The 17,814-nt window shown below is 41.1% G+C and overlaps 2 protein-coding genes across 2 annotated transcripts; one reads left to right on the top strand and one right to left on the bottom strand.

Moving 5' to 3' along the window:
• Positions 1 to 19: 19 nt before the first annotated feature.
• LOC131139676 (NAD(P) transhydrogenase, mitochondrial-like) lies at positions 20 to 13,769 on the top strand. The gene is made up of 22 exons (XM_058089493.1): positions 20 to 179; positions 655 to 804; positions 2,410 to 2,639; positions 2,727 to 2,926; positions 3,206 to 3,293; positions 3,378 to 3,466; positions 3,541 to 3,728; positions 3,976 to 4,109; positions 4,179 to 4,370; positions 4,810 to 4,960; positions 5,572 to 5,733; positions 6,257 to 6,367; positions 6,453 to 6,598; positions 6,988 to 7,183; positions 8,056 to 8,289; positions 8,722 to 8,882; positions 9,577 to 9,756; positions 9,860 to 10,019; positions 12,645 to 12,726; positions 12,834 to 12,952; positions 13,233 to 13,348; positions 13,450 to 13,769. The coding sequence occupies exons 2-22, from the start codon at positions 675 to 677 to the stop codon at positions 13,594 to 13,596; spliced, it is 3,216 nt and encodes a 1,071-aa protein (XP_057945476.1). The 5' UTR covers positions 20 to 179; positions 655 to 674; the 3' UTR covers positions 13,597 to 13,769.
• A 530-nt stretch (positions 13,770 to 14,299) lies between these two features.
• dtwd1 (DTW domain containing 1) lies at positions 14,300 to 16,937 on the bottom strand. The gene is made up of 6 exons (XM_058089494.1): positions 16,822 to 16,937; positions 16,533 to 16,636; positions 15,782 to 16,073; positions 15,492 to 15,629; positions 14,914 to 15,190; positions 14,300 to 14,832 (listed from the first exon to the last, which is right to left on the bottom strand). Exons 3-6 carry the CDS (start codon positions 16,040 to 16,042, stop codon positions 14,582 to 14,584), a joined length of 927 nt encoding a protein of 308 aa, XP_057945477.1. The 5' UTR covers positions 16,043 to 16,073; positions 16,533 to 16,636; positions 16,822 to 16,937; the 3' UTR covers positions 14,300 to 14,581.
• Positions 16,938 to 17,814: the final 877 nt, after the last annotated feature.

Genomic DNA, 17,814 nt, shown 5'->3' with positions numbered 1-17,814 from the left:
ATGTCACGTGGTTTGCTATTTATATATAAATAGACTCAGACAGCGGAAGGTCGTTGCGTCTGCGTGTACGTGCAGGGAGGTGTTTAAGTCGAGTGTGGCAGCAAGTTGCACGGCTGACCCTGCTCCTGTGAGAAAGTTGAACTATTAACCCCGGTCTTCTTTCGTGGAAATACTATAAGGCAAGTCTGACAATAATAAATATTCTATGCAAGATTTTGGGTGAATTAGTGCAACTCAATGCAACCCGACTATAACATTGACGTGACGAGTGAATGAGTGAGCGCATTCTGCAAAAATAAATGACATTTAAGCACAGCATTCGTAACATATTTCTTGTTATACATATACTTCCATTTAGGTCATTGTGATAGCTCAGAATCAAATGTCGGCAAAACATTTCACCTTTTGTTTGTGTTGGCAAGTGTGTCTGTGTGCGCGCGCCGTGTGTGACCCCATTTGATTGGCACATTTGATTTGCCTGCTTAACTTCCTGCCCACTGTGTGTGCGTGTCGTGTCCTGCAGGGGTGAAATATAACTCCTGTAGGCCTCGTGGAAAACACACACATCCATAGTGTGTGTCAGGGCTATCAAATATTGTTAATTTATCAACCAAATCAGTGTCATCTCTGGAATTGACCTTGTTCCTATCAAAGGAGTCTGAGGGCAGACGGCCATGACGACCCTCCTGCACTGCATCTCCAGCTCTTCTCTCACTTTGCTCCAAAGAGGGGTTGGTCGGACATTACCAGCAAGAAGGAATTTCAGGACTTTCCCTGTGCTATGGGACCAAAAGGCCTCCAAAGGTAGGAATTGCAAACATATCTTTGGATTTTCTTTTAGAATCTAACTTTTGCAGTGATAGTTCACTTAAGGACAAAGTCACACACAAATGCCAACAGTGTGGAAAACCCACTGCTCCCAGAACGGGAACTGTTGTAAAGTAGACTGTTGCTCTGCTAACATGTGAGAGGTCAGATAAAGGTGACCTGTAAAAAGTCTGCCCCATTCCCACGGCCAATTTGTTTGTTGTGTGATCTGTGTCGGAGTATTTGTTACAGAACATTTTAAGGTTTTAGACAAGTTTTCCCCAGAGCACTTTAAAAAAACGTATTCAGCTGTCTGTGCGAGAGTGTTGTAGGCCTGAGCCACACTGGCTCTGAGCCAGTCACCTGCTAATAGTGTCTCCATGGCAGCGAGGTCACTGTACCATTTATGGAGAGAAATGTTAACCTGACACTTGTCTTAGCCACTGAGGCACCGCTGTTCTGTCATGCTCAAGGAAACACAAAAAAACAACAGAGTATTGTTCATAAGTTGTGTTGTGTAGATTAGCATGTGTGGTTGTTTAAAGTATAGCCCAAATGGCTACTGCGTGAAAACCACCATCTGTTTATTTAATATATATGTACATTTGAATCATTGTTAAAATTCGATTGTCAACAAAATTCAAACAGTTGACAAGATAGTTATGAGGGCTACAGTTAATGTAGCTAAGTCCATGCTAACCATAATCCAACTCCAATTCTTTACACTGCAGGAACCTGTGATTTATATATATAACATTCCATCCATTATCTGTTTTCTACTACTCGAGCCTGAGTCGCACACAAGCTAACTCCTGCTAGCTTATCGCCAATTCAACCTGTTTAGGTCGGGAGGAGATTGTTCAGTGTTTTTATAATGATTCATAATTATTTGAAACATTTCTTCCCGTTTTTTGTGCATTCTAGCATGCAAAAGTGAGTTAATATGAGCTAGCTAACGATGGACATCACGGAACATACCTATTTTGACGTGATGGCACTCACAAAAAAAACTGACCCTTTTACATAACTGACTTGTATATTAACAAAGTTACAGTGATATTATTGTAGCAGCTAACATGAAAAAGTATTTTTATCTGGAGGACTAACACAACCCCTTGCTAACTCCTGGTCTCAGCGTCATTCAGACGGAAAAGTGTATACCTAACTCTCAATTTCGCTACAAAGACTCCACAAGATCATAGTCGAAATAGGAGTGTCCCGATGACATGTATTGTTGAGTAGCTCATATTAACTTGCTTTCTTGTGTTATAGTACACAGAAAAGGGAGGAAATATGTGTTCATGTTTCACATAAGGATTGTTAATGATGGGGGGAAAACTGGTGCAACCCCTTTAAAGATGCAGGCTGCAAATTGGCTGCACTTCGGACACTCCTGCTGTAGACATACAGCCATTCACATTCACTGTCATCATAACCATAGAATCTCTGTCTATAGCTGAGACTTGTTTGGGTGTTTCAGTTTTGGGGTAGTATTTTGTTTTTTTAATAACTTGAGAAATCCACATTGACTAAATAAACTGTATTCCACGGGGATCCAATTCTCTAAGAAAGCCTTATTAATGGTCTTGATCAATGTTCAAGGCGTGCTCTACAAGGAATTGGTGGTTGGCGTTCCTAAGGAGACGTTCCAGAATGAGCGCCGTGTGGCGTTATCGCCTGTTGGCGTCCAAGCGCTGGTCAAACAAGGCTTCAGGGTGCAGGTGGAGAGTGGAGCCGGTGAGGACTCAAAGTTCTCTGACCAACAGTACCAAGATGCAGGTGCCAGCATCACTGATGTCAAAGGAGCCCTTGGATCAGACCTGGTCCTCAAGGTTTGTAGATCTGCACCATGTGATCTTCATTCAAACAGAATTTATCTCTGTAATAAAGTTAAATTACAGCGTTCTCTACTGTTGTAGGTCCGGGCCCCCAGTTTGAGTGAGGTTGAGCTTCTGAAACCAATGTCCACTCTGGTGAGCTTTATCTATCCGGCTCAGAATCCAGAACTGATGAGCAAGCTGTCTGAGAGGAGGAGCACTGTGTTAGCCATGGACCAAGTGCCCAGAGTCACCATCGCTCAAGGCTATGACGCTCTCAGCTCCATGGCCAACATCGCTGGGTGAGGGTGAAGAGAAATTAAACTTACTCTGATGACATCAATATAAAAAAAATCAATTTTTGTATTACCGTGAACTCTAATCAAGTGGAAATAAAGGATGTTGCTGCCATCTACAGGGCATGCTCTAATACAATAAGAGTCATTGTAAAAACAGGATCTTTGACACAGCTCTTGTATCTAATCCCATTACATTGTGTAGGTGTGCCTTATGATGGCTATATTTCAGACTTATGATTGTTCAAGAGATTCTGTCAGTGATTTGAATGTTTTGGTTTGTAGGTACAAAGCTGTGGTTCTGGCTGCCAACCACTTTGGTAGGTTTTTCACTGGCCAAATTACTGCTGCAGGAAAAGTACCACCAGCTAAGGTAAAATGCAACATTGAGGTATTGTCTAATTTAAAGTGTGAAACATTTAAAACCGTATCTTTCACATTAAATTGCTGTTTTCAGGTTCTTGTCATTGGAGGAGGCGTAGCTGGTTTAGCAGCGGCAGGAGCAGCCAAATCAATGGGAGCAATAGTGCGAGGATTTGACACTCGGTATGAGCTTGAGACTGGCTGACTCTGTACCAAATGAAAAAATAACTCTTTTTTTTTTTTTTCATAACTCTCAGACCAGCAGCTCTGGAACAATTCAAGTCTTTCGGGGCAGAGCCTTTAGAAGTGCAAATCAAAGAGTCCGGCGAGGGAGTTGGAGGCTACGCCAAAGAAATGTCCAAGGAGTTTATTGAGGCTGAAATGGAGCTATTCGCCAAGCAGTGTAAAGAGGTCGACATTGTCATCAGCACTGCCCTGATTCCAGGTTGGTCTCGGAATCCGGTACTATACTTAGTTTTGGATTTATGTATTTATTGTGTGATTAATTCATTTACTATCATCCCAGGCAGAGTACCCACACCACTTTTTTTTTAAATTTTTTTCCTGAGCGAGAAATCTTGTCCTGTTTTAATCTCGTGAGATCCCTACTGATCACTCCCAGGACTGACACGCAGCCAGTTGCCTCAAATATCTGTTCAAACCATGTCTTATGTTTCCTGTCCTGTGTTTAGGAAAGAGGGCTCCTATTCTGATTAAGAAGGAATTCATAGAGTCCATGAAGGATGGTTCTGTGGTGGTGGATCTGGCCGCAGAGGCTGGGGGCAACATTGAGACCACCCGCCCAGGAGAGCTCCACATTCATAAGGTAAGGTTCTCTTCTGACAAATTCTGTTTAGCATTTCAAAATGCATTAATATTTCTTTTTCTGGGAAAGAACGTGACCCACGTTGGCTACACGGACCTGCCCAGCCGTATGGCCACCCAAGCCAGCACCCTGTATTCCAACAACGTACTGAAGCTGCTGAAGGCCATCAGCCCCGATAAGGAGTACTTCCACTACGAGCCCAAAGAAGATTTTGACTATGGAACAATGGATCACGTCATCCGTGGGACGCTTGTGATGAAAGTGGGTTTAATTTTCACTCATTCCTGTTTTTGACTATGCTCTCATGTTAGCATATTTTGCCAATACCCACCTGGGAAAAGCTCACCAACAAGAATGTTATGAATGATGCATCATTTACTTTTTCCAAGAATGCTGCCTTTGACACATAGTTTATGGTAGGCAAAGCGTGCAACCTCATTGTTATATATTCGCTTACCCATTGGTATAATAAGCACTATTCAGGCCGTCCCACAGAGAAAATTTGTCTTTCAAAACCACTGCTAAGTACTTCTTGATTGCCATTTCTTCATGTTGGTGTTTGGAGTACTACCACCCTTCAGGCGAGGTCTACCAAAATACAAATTGATGTTGCTCTCTCACGCAAAAACTGTTTTTTTTTTTTTTTTTTAAATTTCGTCATCCACTCTCACACTATTGCATGTTTGTGGTGCATACACAGGACGGCCAGAATATGTTCCCGGCACCCCTCCCTAAGACAGTACCACCACCCCCAGTGAAACAGAAAACCGTTGCCGAGTTGGAAGCTGACAAAGTGGCTGCTGTTTCTCCCTTCCACCGCACCATGACTTCTGCTGGTGTTTACACTACAGGTTGGGAGAGGACATGCAGTGCTGAGCACTTGTGTTGATACTGTAGTATGATTATGTAAATCATGTTTTCTTCATAACTAATAATCATTCTTCCTCGATACTCGCACCAGCTGGCCAATATACCACTGAAGGCGTCAAATCGGAACTTTATCATTAAGTATAGATTAACTCAAAGAGTCCTAGTTATGCAAGAAAAATATGATTTTTTAAATGTATGCTGATATGTTTATGATGTTGACTTCAAGATAGAATGTTAGGAATTGATGTTTGCATTGACTTGGTCAGGGGTGTCGAACTCAATCACACATGGATTCTATTTATGATGATTCATTGGTTGTGTATTGTTAAATTAGGGATGGACATTTGACTTGTTTATAAACATTTTATATTTTTGATAAAATAGCATTCTTTCTCTCTCTCTCTCTCTCTCTCTCTCTCTCTCTCTCTCTATCTGGTTAATTCAAGAAACAATTGACTTAATTGTGCCCATCACTAGATGACACTCCTACTTGATATGTTAATGCTCTTGTTTATGTGTGTATATTTATGTATGTGTTTTACAAGCCATTAAAAATAACTTTGCTTTAATGCTACTCTCCTGATCCCTGCAGGTCTATCCACCTGTCTGGCCCTGGGGCTCATCTCTCCCAACGCAGCATTTACACAGATGGTGACAACCTTTGGGCTGGCCGGGATTGTGGGATATCACACTGTGTGGGGCGTGACCCCCGCCCTGCACTCTCCTTTGATGTCTGTCACCAATGCCATCTCAGGTCACCATTTTAGCCTTATCACCAAATATTAAATGGGCGGGGTGTTACGAGATCTCGCAATATTGAAACGTGACAATATTTTTGCTGTTGGTCAAATATTTTGTCGGATCAAAACATGGTCACTGTATAATACTTCTATCAAAACATAATAGCATCTATATCACTACTTCCTGGGAGAGCGCGCTTAAGCATCACACAAACTTTTACATAAGCACATCAACATAAGTGAAAAGTAGCAGCAACAACTACTGCGGTCATTATTTTAATTTTTTTATAGTTTTATATTTTTGTGAGGTTCAGCATCATGCTTGAGGCGTGCATGCAAAATTATAAAACATTTCAAGATATACCTGTATTGTTTTGTGAAGCAGTTAAATACAGTCTGTTTGTCCAGTCCTATATTTTATTGTAATTTTCTTAAAAGTAATGTCTCATCTTATGAGCTGAGTGTATTGTAACACCTTGAATAAATGGTGTTTAGACTTACTACTTTGATTCTTACTGTTGTTGTGTTTTATAACAGGTCTGACAGCAGTAGGTGGTCTGGTTCTGATGGGAGGCGGTCTCACACCTTCCACACTGCCTGAGAGTCTTGCCTTGGCTGCTGCATTTATTTCGTCCATTAACATTGCTGGTCTGATCTTTTTTTTTTTTTTTTACCAAAACCTCAAACAAATATCCACACTTTATATACAGCTTATAAATATGTAAATTTTCAGGTGGTTTCCTGATCACCCAGAGGATGTTGGACATGTTCAAGCGTCCCACTGACCCCCCTGAGTACAACTACCTGTACATGCTGCCTGGGGCCGCATTTGTTGGGGGATACGGCGCTTCTGTAGCAGCTGGATACAGCATTGAACAGGTGAGATGTCCTTGAGCGATGCTCTATAGTAGATACTTTGTAGATGTTATAGGACATCAGTCAGCTGACTTTAAGTGTCCCTCCCCGATTCGCTCTTGCTCCCTCACAACAGTGATGACAGATGGCTCAAACTATGCATGGAGATGCAATTTTCATCTTTATTATTGGAATTGTAGATAAACCAACTCAGTGGTAAGATGCCTATATTGGTACCAAAAGTTATTCACTTGAAAGAAAAAAAAAGTGAATTGCTTGATGGCTTTGCTTTGCATCATGAACTGAACTATAGAAGTGTGTGTTTAAAATTGTTTCACAGAACTATTTGAATTTGTTGGTTTGGTCTTCATTTCCATTTAAGACGCATAACGTTTGTTTGTGGTCGTCCTCAGATGATGTACTTGGGCTCGGGTCTGTGCTGTGTTGGTGCTCTGGCTGGCCTTTCCGCACAGGGCACCAGTCGTCTGGGGAACGCGTTGGGCATGATGGGAGTTGCAGGGGGCATTGCCGCTACCCTCGGTGCCCTCAAGCCTTCACCAGAACTGTTGTCACAGATGTCCTTGGCCATGGCCACTGGGGGAACTCTGGGTAGGTGGCTTCTTTCTTTCGTACTGACCGATCTACAGTAGGCAGCCCTATTGATGATCATGGTCCACATGGTTTTCTTTTTAATATTTAATGGGATATTTCCTGAAAGCTATGGAATCACTCTAAGTTTGAGTTTCATGTAATCATGTTTGCGTGCCTCTCGCTGATACTGCAAGTAAAAAAGGAAAATCCATAGAGAAAATCAGACATTCTACACAATGAGATAGGTGTGTTCCATCACTCATTCATTCATTTTCTACCGCTTATCCTCACGAGGGTCGCGGCCATGCTGGAGCCTATGCCAGCTGTCTTGGGGCGAGAGGCGGGGTACACCCTGGGCTGTTCGTCAGCCAATCACAGGGCACATATAGACAAACAACCATTCACACTCACATTCATACCTATGGACAGTTTGGAGTCGCCAATTAACCTAGCATGTTTTTGGAATGTGGGAGGAAGCCGGAATACCCGGAGAAAACCCACGCAGAGAGAACGTGCAAACTCCACACAGAGATGGCCGAGGGTGGCGCTTAACTCAGGTCTCCTAGATGTGTGGCCTGCGCGCTAACCACTCGAGCGCCGTGCAGCCGATTTCTGAATATCGTAATAGTATTTAACACAATAGTCAAGCTCATATTTTATTTGTTGTGAAACTACTTTCATAAATTTAAGATTTAAGTTTCAATTGCCCTTTGAAGATCAGTCTCAATTAGCCAAGTATAAAGAAACAAACAGGTGACTGGCCGAATTTTTTCTTCGTTTTCATATTTGTTCTTTCTAATTGTTCTCAAACCTGGCCAATGCAGGAAAGTTATGATGGTGACCTGTAGAGCTTTACTGGAACGTCTGAACTTCTCTCTGCTGGCGTGCAGGTTTGACAATCGCCAAGCGTATCGAAATCTCCGACCTGCCTCAGCTTGTGGCGGCGTTCCACAGTCTTGTGGGGTTGGCGGCGGTTCTCACCTGCATTGCCGAGTACATGATAGAGTTCCCCCACCTTGATGCCCACCCGGCCGCTGGTGTGCTCAAGACGGTGGCGTATTTGGGCACTTACATCGGAGGAGTCACCTTCAGCGGATCGCTGGTGGCTTATGGCAAGCTGCAAGGTATGTAACTTGTTGTGTGCGTGTGTGTGTGTCATTTGAAGAACATAATCACATTGCTTATTTTACATGTCAGGTTACTCTTTTTGATTTTTGACACACAATCAGCATTCTTGTTGAACAGAAATGTCTGGTCTTGATTGCTGCTTTCATCATCCCAAAGCCAAAAAAAAAACATATTTGAGGAAATCCAGGGCTGGATTGTGAGTTTGTAGCAATGGTCATATGTTTTCATTGTTGTGTGACTGATTTTAAAAGGAACACATGGGAAGGTTGTGTCTGACTTGTGGGTATACTAGATTAGACCATTTGCGTGCATTTAGACACTGACTAAAGAGCATGAGATGTTGCATTTCATCATGTTCTTCCCGTCAAGACATGCGGAGAGAAACATCAGTTCCAAACCTTTTTTGATAAAAACCTATATATTTATAGGCATCCTGAACTCTGCTCCTCTACTATTGCCGGGACGTCACATGATGAACGCCGGACTGATGGCAGCATCGATGGGAGGCATGGTGCCCTTCATGCTCAGTTCTAGCTACGGCACTGGAATGGGATGTCTATTGGGAGTGTCTGGTCTGTCCACTGTTATGGTGAGTGTCCACTAACTGGCAGCACTGGAACAAATAATTGCATATTCAAAGTTGGTGTTGAGAAATGCTGTTGCTGAATCCTAATGGCATAAGAAAGAAATTGAGGGCTATCAAGCTAGTGAATACATAGTATGTGAGACGCAGAGGGGATTACATCAGCCCAACCTGATTGGGCACTTTAGTGAATGCTATCCTCTCCTAACCCACAATTACCATTACTAACAATCATATTGTTTGTCTTCAGTCATGCAAATATAAGAATAGGATCCAAAGGGGACAACTACAAGTAAACCCTCAAAACCCTGGGGAATCTTAATGTTACAAATACATGTAACTACTTTGCCAGATATGCATAAAATATATATTATTGTGTATAATTATAACATTCGGGCTGCACGGACAAGTGGTTAGCATGCAGGCCTCACAGCTAGGAGACCAGAGTTCAGTTCCACGCTCTGCCATCTCTGTGTGGAATTTGCATGTTCTCCCCGTGCATGTGTTCACATTCCAAAAACATGCTAGGTTAATTGGCGACTCCAAATTGTCCATAGGTATGAATGTGAGTGTGAATGTTTGTTTGTCTATATGTGCCCTGTGATTGGCTGGCGACCAGTCCAGGGTGTACCCCGTCTCTCGCCGAAGACATTTGGAAGCATGGAACAAGAAGCTTTAATATGATTCCATGTCCTTGCAGGGTGTAACCCTGACAGCAGCCATTGGAGGTGCAGACATGCCAGTGGTCATCACTGTTTTGAACAGTTACTCTGGTTGGGCTCTCTGTGCTGAAGGCTTCCTACTGGACAACAACCTCATGACCATCGTTGGTGCTTTGATCGGCTCCTCCGGTGCGATCCTCTCCTACATCATGTGTGTGGTGAGTACACACCCATGGCACTAGTTTACTCTTACGATTTTACCGCCATCACACTACTTTATAAATCGCCATAATGATGATGATGTTCCTCCTCTTTTTCAAGGCAATGAACCGCTCACTACCCAATGTTATCCTGGGTGGTTATGGTACCACTTCCACAGCAGGTGGGAAACCCATGGAGATCGTTGGCACTCACACGGAGGTCAATGTGGACCAGACGATTGACATAATCAAGGAAGCCAGTAACATCATCATCACCCCAGGTACAAAGCTCTCACAAGTTTAATTTGATCTGTAGGAACTTGCAGGATTCTCCATCATTCATCCAGGTAACCGGTTGAGGGGTATGTGTCTTTATGCAGCTCCAAGCAATATGAAGGTGGGGGGGCTGGAGTCGATCCAACCAATCTCAACAGAATATGCATGATCAGGGAAGAAAGCCACACAATCTGTGCATTTCGGCCAATAGGAAAATAATGCATTTTATTTTATTACTTAGAAGTATTTTATTAAAAGAAACTTATAGTGGCCTTTTGGGCTCTAATATAATTTTAAAGACCCTAAAATGAGTAGGATAGGGCCTTTTTAGACTAGTCATGCCTGGTAGTGAGCCACATGGGGGAGCACTCAATCTGTAGTTGCACTGTAGCTTTCCAGTCTGTAGTACCACCCCAACCTACATACTGGGGTTGGGCGATACAAAGTATTGTAAATACCAAACTAGTATTGCTGATAACAATACTTTTTGCTTGAAATAGGTAGAATAATTTATGTTGAATTTAGATTTTAATTGTTGATCATGATTAGAATAACACATCTTGGCCACAATATATTTTGTCAACAAATTTGTGAACAATATATGAATACAGTATAAAAATAAAAGACAATTTAACAATATTATAAATAATACAATTTGGCCTACTAACTCATCTCCTTTTTGTTATATATTTTTGCACAAAATAAAATCAGTCATGCAAAAGTGCTATTGTCTCTCATTAAAATCTGTTGACTTTTTGCCCCCCCAAAAGCCTCCAGTGTCCAAATATGTATTCCGTAGGTTTGTAAATAACACAAACTCAAAGACAAAAGGCCAATTTTTCCTCAAATATTGTTCACAAATCCGTTAGAGAGTCGTTGTCTCCATCTACCTCACACGTATGGAATATCAAGCTGATTAGACGGCATGATTGGCTACGCTGGCCACAATAAAAGACCACACCAAAATGTTTAGTCTTACAACACACCACAATGTGACAGATGCCACCAGAGCTGCCCATGAATGTCGTATTCTGTTATTCTCATGGGGGGGGGGGGGGGGGTCTTACGAAGAATGCAGTTTGTCATCCTAACCAATTTCAGTGGCTACATGATCACATTATATGGCGCCTGGCACTTTGAAGGGGTGTTCTCTTCACTAATGAACTAATGAAAGCCAGTTTTCACCGTACAGGACACATGGCAGACTGTGGGTGAACGGTTTGCTGATGTCAACATTGTGGATTAAATGACCCATTGTAGTGGTGGGGATATAGTATGGGCATAAACAAACACATTTTATTTTATTGATGATCCTTTTGAATGCTGAGAATGCTCATTATTGTGCCATTCATCCCTGTTGTAGCATGACAATGCATAGCCCCATGTTGCAATGATTCGTACATAGCTCTAAACATGAATGATGAATTATCTCTGCAAAGGAGAATTGTTCACTAGCAGGCGGTTTTGTGAACAATATTTGAGTTTAATAGTTTTTTTGTGTTTATAGCAAAACAATTATCTTTCAGTTGAGCTCACAAAAGTGAGTTTTATTGTAAATGTATAAATGTACCAATATTGTATTGTAACTATTGATTGTCCTGTGGGATCATGCAGCCAGTTTTATCATCTTGGAGATAGCACAGTCAACTAGTCCACTAGCCACCGCAATTTGCTTTTGTCAGTGTCACTCAGATGTCTATTTTTCCTGCCTGCGGCACAAAAACTTTGCCAACCACAAAGAATAACTTGGCTACACACGACTGTTCTCCTGTGGTTTTTAAACTAAAACATGTACAGATGTGTGGTCCAACATGAGGATTTAATTTTAGAAGGAGAAAAAAAACAGTGAAATGTCAAACTTATGCAAAGGCCGTGTTGGCAAAGAATGGCGATGTTGAATGAGAAGGCTCCAGATTTGAAAATATATTTTCTGATAACTGGAAATGCACGATTTTACATGAGCACAATATGTCCCACCAGGCAATTTTCCAATAACACTGTGTGTGTGTGTTTTTTTTTTTTTATTATGGCAGATTCCAATTTAAAAGAATAATAATTCATAGTTTTATCTTTTAAACTCTGCATCAAACTTTTGCCAACGTTTTCAGTTCTATCAAGCGACTGTGGCATGGATGCTTTTCTCCGGGTCACTAATGCCGCCCTCTTTCTGGTTGCGACCATGTTAGCAATGCCTCACTAATACACAAGCACGCAGCAAAAGCATATTGTTACAAAACAAGTGTTTGGAAACCAGCCTTATAACCGCAACGGGTATACAGCAACCATCATAGCATCAGTTTTTTAATCTTTTCATTTATTATGAAGATTTATTATGATGTGCATTTGTGAGACAGCCCTGATTGACAGACGTCATATTTGGCCCAAATGGCAATTTAAAGAAAGTCTGTTCTCTTAAGCCCCTATTAATAACTAGTTGGTGGTATTCTATTTTTTTGTTTTAAAAAAATAATAATTTTGAATCAGTGTCAGTGACATACAGCAGGTATTGGGTACTGAACACGATACAAATAGCTGCCAACTATAAATCCAGTGTATATCCTGATGGTATACAATTGGCCAAGAAAATTTGTGAAACTGTTTATTTTTTGTGGGTTTTTTTTAATATTTAGGTTGGGGGTTATGTGCAGCAAAAGCCCAGTACCCAATTGCGGACATGGTGAAGATGTTGAGGGAACAAGGCAAGACTGTCAGGTGACTATCAACACACTTGCTGCATGAGCTTATTCTGATATGTTCCCTCTTTAGTTTGCAATAAAGTCATGTATTTGCAACAATAATCATGTGCATGTTTTTCTCAGGTTTGGTATCCATCCTGTGGCTGGACGTATGCCAGGCCAGCTGAATGTCCTCTTGGCTGAGGCGGGTGTGCCGTATGATGTGGTTTTGGAGATGGACGAGATCAATGAAGACTTTCCAGGTAAGCTTTTTCATAGTATACCACAGGGGTAGACTGGTTGTCTCTTTTAACAGCAAGGTGTTGACTAAGTTTATATGAATTTTGTAGGACTCGCCACATTTTTTTTTCTATCTTTCCTTTGATCAGCCTGTTGATGCAAGTAATCAGGGTATCCAGGCATGCTGTGAGACACATGGTTGTGTTTATGACAGAGCTAAGTTAGTGCAGGGGAATTTACAAACAGAGCGTTTCATCTGCGTCGTGGTTTGCGTGATCTCATCTAAATGTCTGTGGCCCATAGAGACGGACTTGACTCTGGTCATTGGTGCCAACGACACTGTCAATTCTGCTGCTCAAGAGGATCCAAACTCTATAATTGCTGGTATGCCGGTTCTGGAGGTGTGGAAGTCCAAACAGGTTGGTCCAGTTTTAAATTATATATTCTACGTGATAAGAATTTTTCATCAATCATCTCGGTATGTATCCTAACCACCATATTTGTTTTCCTGTTACTTCAGGTAGTCGTGATGAAGCGGACCTTGGGTGTGGGGTACGCTGCAGTAGATAACCCCATTTTCTACAAGCCCAATACATCTATGTTGCTGGGAGATGCTAAGAAGACATGTGACAGCCTCCAAGCAAAGATTAGGGAGGTTTACTACTAGGGAGCCCTCACCAGGGGGCTACATGTAGTTCCTTCTTTCAAAACAAATATTTTTGCTTCCATACCTCAGTATTGGCTCTCTGTATGAAATGCAATTGATAACAGTGAGATGTACAGTAGATGAAATTTAATGAACAAATGAAGGAAGTGTACTGGTTTGTAAATAAAGATATTTAAATGTATAAATCCTGTGTGCTTTTTAAATTTAAATGGTCATATGGACCCACATAAGACAAGCCTTTTTCCAAGGCATAATTTTAAATATTTTTTTTAATTACAGTGGGACCTCTGTTTACATTCTGATCCAACCAGAAGTGGACCTAGGGGATTACGTGGGAGGGGTAGATCGCTATTGATGGAACTACACTGCTGATGGGGATGCCAAACAACTTCATATCAGAAAATCCAAACTCCATAACAAAGGGGGGGCACCACTTCCACACTGAATATGAGAACTTATTTTCACTCTAACATGTAATGGCTAACTATGTGCATTGACAATAATGTGATGTAATGCAATGACTCTCTATAGTATACAAATAAGACAGCTGGGTGGGTTCGGTATAAGAAAATGTCTTGAAATGATTTTGCTGCTTTTGGTATATTCACACTTCTATAGAAGAAAACACTTTTTCCTGGGGTTAACGTTTAATTGGTCTACTGTATTTTCCAATGAATTTTAGTTTGTAATCAGTTTTTCTTAGTCAAATTGGTGTAACTTGCAATTTGGTAACCAAGATCATTTTGTACGCAATGTGTTTTGTGGTTTACAGAACCAAGAAATAAAAATAAGCTACACAAATAGCACATGCAAGTGTTAATCCAAAATTGTTCACTCTCAAAATCTGTTGACACTTTTCTCCTTGTATTCACATATCAACCAGGCTTATATGTCATTGTAAATCCTCTGCATTTTATTCAACGACTCAACTCAAAGTTACTGTCCCAAAAATCAAAGTAAACTTGTCCAAAGGATTTACTGTCTCTTACTGTTTTTCCCTTCTCTTCAAAGCTTCCTTCTTTCTATCCATCGACTTATTGACAACTGTGTGCAGGTAGGAGTAGAAGAAGAGAAGGTTATCATATTCTCCGTTGTACTCTTGAGCAAGGCATTGCTCATGGAAGTCCTTGAGAAAATAGTAGATGGCTTCAATCGTGGCCAGGTATGTGTCTGGTTTTCCTTTCTGAGAGCGCCAGAAACATGTTTTCCTCGTCTTCAGCTCAACTTGGAGCAGGTCTGAAAGGCCAGAACATGGTGTGGTGATGTTAAGACTGCTGTGTGAATTTACCTGTCACACAAAAACTATCTTAAGAGTACCTTGTAACCGCTCATCTGTGCTGATTTTGTTGGTCTGGTTCCACGTGCTGTCAATGAAGACCACCCTCTGGAGAGGATGTGCACTTGATTCTGAGCTCTTTCTTTTATCTGCGGTCCCTGACTCATGGTCCTCTGCGGTGTGTGTGGCAGCTGGTGCATTTTCTATTTTCCGTCTCTTTAACCAAGGTTCACCAGAGGGGTTACGTGTCCTCTCGTGCAAACATTGCATTATGTCTTGCACTGTGACAGCACCTGGTCCAGGGAACACCAACACAACCTGAAAAGAGTGAATTAAATTAAAGACTGTTTAAATTGGACAACTGTCTAAATCTGTAAAGAATGCAGAATTTAAGGATATACTGTAAGTTTATGGTATATCATACTTTGTTATATTCATCCCATTTAAATATAGCAAGCAATTATATGACATTGGCAGCTACAGCAAGAGCAAGAGGAAAAACAGATGCAAATTAAGTATGTCTTGGAACGTCCACCATATGAACGACAGTGGACAAAAATTAAATATGACAAGTATCCCACATTACCGTACTGACCAGCAAGTTAAAGTGGCAACTAACCTTGTCTTTATCAAACTCTGGAATGCAGGGGTATGTGTATATAGTGACATCACCGGGTGCAAGAATCTTGGCATGAACAGCAGTGCTCTTGCCATCTGTCTCATTGGGGTGCTTGATGATGTCTATCTTCACTGGAAGCTAAAAGACAAGCCATGTCATTCATCCTCACCCAATGCACCACTAATAGAACTGACTTAACTCTCATAACATTTCCAGTATATTACAACCATCATGAGGACTTTTGCTGAAGGCCACAAAGAACAAACAACCCCAAACCTTTTTATACCGACCTTGACGTCGGGAATTTCTTGCAGATTGATGTCCACTAATAAGCAGCATGTGTAGCAGAAGAACATCCTTGATCCTCCGCATTTAGCACACTTTGACCTGCCCCTCTGCTGCACTTTCTCCAGCACTGCATGTGATGCTAATTTCAGTCCTAGAAGAGGTTGTTGCTTGGAGAGCTCCTGAGTGTCTGCAGAATCACCGGAGACTGTTGTTTCATCACAGCAACAAGCGTGAAGACTCAGGCCTGGAGCCAAGCTGCTCATGCTTGCTCTTTTTTTTCCAAATATTTAACTGCTGTGCAAGAGGGACACATTTTGCTTTCAGACTTACACACAAAACTGTATATGAAGGCTGCATTCTCACATTTTTACACAAGTGGCTGATTTATGCTTTGTCATGTTTAAGGAATTCAGCAATACGGAAAATACACACTTTAAAATCATATTACCAATGCATACTTGTCTGATGAGTGATTGAGGCTATGTAAATACAGAATTAGAAGTAATAATAGTGGCTAGTCTTGGATGTATATGCAGCTGAAGCTGAAATACAGTCGCCTACATTCACAATACATGCTTGTATGACTGTTTAATACCACGTTGAAGAATAAACGTAAAGCCTACTACACTACCAGACTGGGTCACATTGGGCTAGCACGGTCAGCTAACAGCATGGAAAAACGCATTTGTGTGACGGCCACGCTGTCACTGGCACACGTCACTCGAGTGTCTGTCACAAGCGTGTTTCACTTACTTGTCACACGAGAAACCACGAGGTAACACAAATTCACCGCTCAAGATGAGAATGTACAGCACGGCATCTTCGTGTACCACAACTGTACATCACTTCCGGGTGCACTACGGTAGCCGGGAAATGCCACAACAATACATACAACGTTAACACTTCAAATAAAGGAAACTGATAAAGACAGTGGTAAAATGGTGGGTTAAAATGTATGATACTGTTCCGTATTCAATAAATGTATGTTTAAATTGACTCATAAATGTGACAGCGAACAGCATGGTCATTTCTCATATCTTACAGCGAATAGAGTCACTCTTTTTGGACAAAAACTCAGGAACTTGAGAGGACGAATGGCTACGTTAATTGAACATAACAACACTGCCCAAAAAAACTCCCGCCAAACTTCCTACTACAGTCGCATTACCTTGACGTCATCCGTGCACCCACTCTCCAGGTATGACTCAGCAATTTACACCAAATTAAACGACTAGCAAGTCCCCGGGTGCTCCACATCGCGTTTTCATGTGTCATCGTTTGAAACAACGTTAAGAGGTAATTTTATGGAAATGATTGTGGATATGAGTGCATTTGTCCAAACAAGTTGCATTAGATTGTTATAATTTAAACTTATACTACAAGTTGCATTAGGCTACAAAGTTAGCTAACACTTTGTGAAAACAAATCTCTGTTTATAGCCTTAGTGTAGGTTTATGCTAAAAACTAATGTTTAACATATGTATTATAATGAAATGTTGATTACTATTCTAAATTGTCCACAGACTATAAATAATTTTTTTCCCGTTAAGGTTACTTTTGAAAATGTCAGTGAACTTTATTTTATTTTTTTGTTTTGTTTATTGGATCTAGATTTGAGCATAGCATTTCACATCTTATTATTTTTCCCCTGAGATTATTCAAAGCCTAAACAGATCAGTTCAATGAAAACAAGCGTAAAATTTTATTTCATGGTAGTGTTTTCCAAAGACATGCTGGTGGGTGTCAAGTTATTTTGGTCAAAAGCCAGCCTCCACTTGAAAAGCCTGAGAAAATCATCAAAGATGCTTTATCAACTCAACTCCAGTAGATTTATATAGCTTGAGTTTTATTTCACACTTCAATAGTTGTTATATACTAGTAATCTTTCCGGTCACCACATCTGCTGTGGCGGCTCCGTAATTTTCACAAAAAAGCAGAAAGAAACAAATTTATTCTGCACAACCACCTCGTGTCATATGGTGATAAGTGACTTTTTGCTGTCTTGTGCACAACCAGACTTACAGAAACACTTACC

This window comes from Doryrhamphus excisus, chromosome 12 (assembly GCF_030265055.1).
Source record: "Doryrhamphus excisus isolate RoL2022-K1 chromosome 12, RoL_Dexc_1.0, whole genome shotgun sequence".
Classification (NCBI taxonomy): Eukaryota; Metazoa; Chordata; class Actinopteri; order Syngnathiformes; family Syngnathidae; genus Doryrhamphus; species Doryrhamphus excisus.
This window is presented reverse-complemented; position numbering and strand designations above follow the sequence as displayed.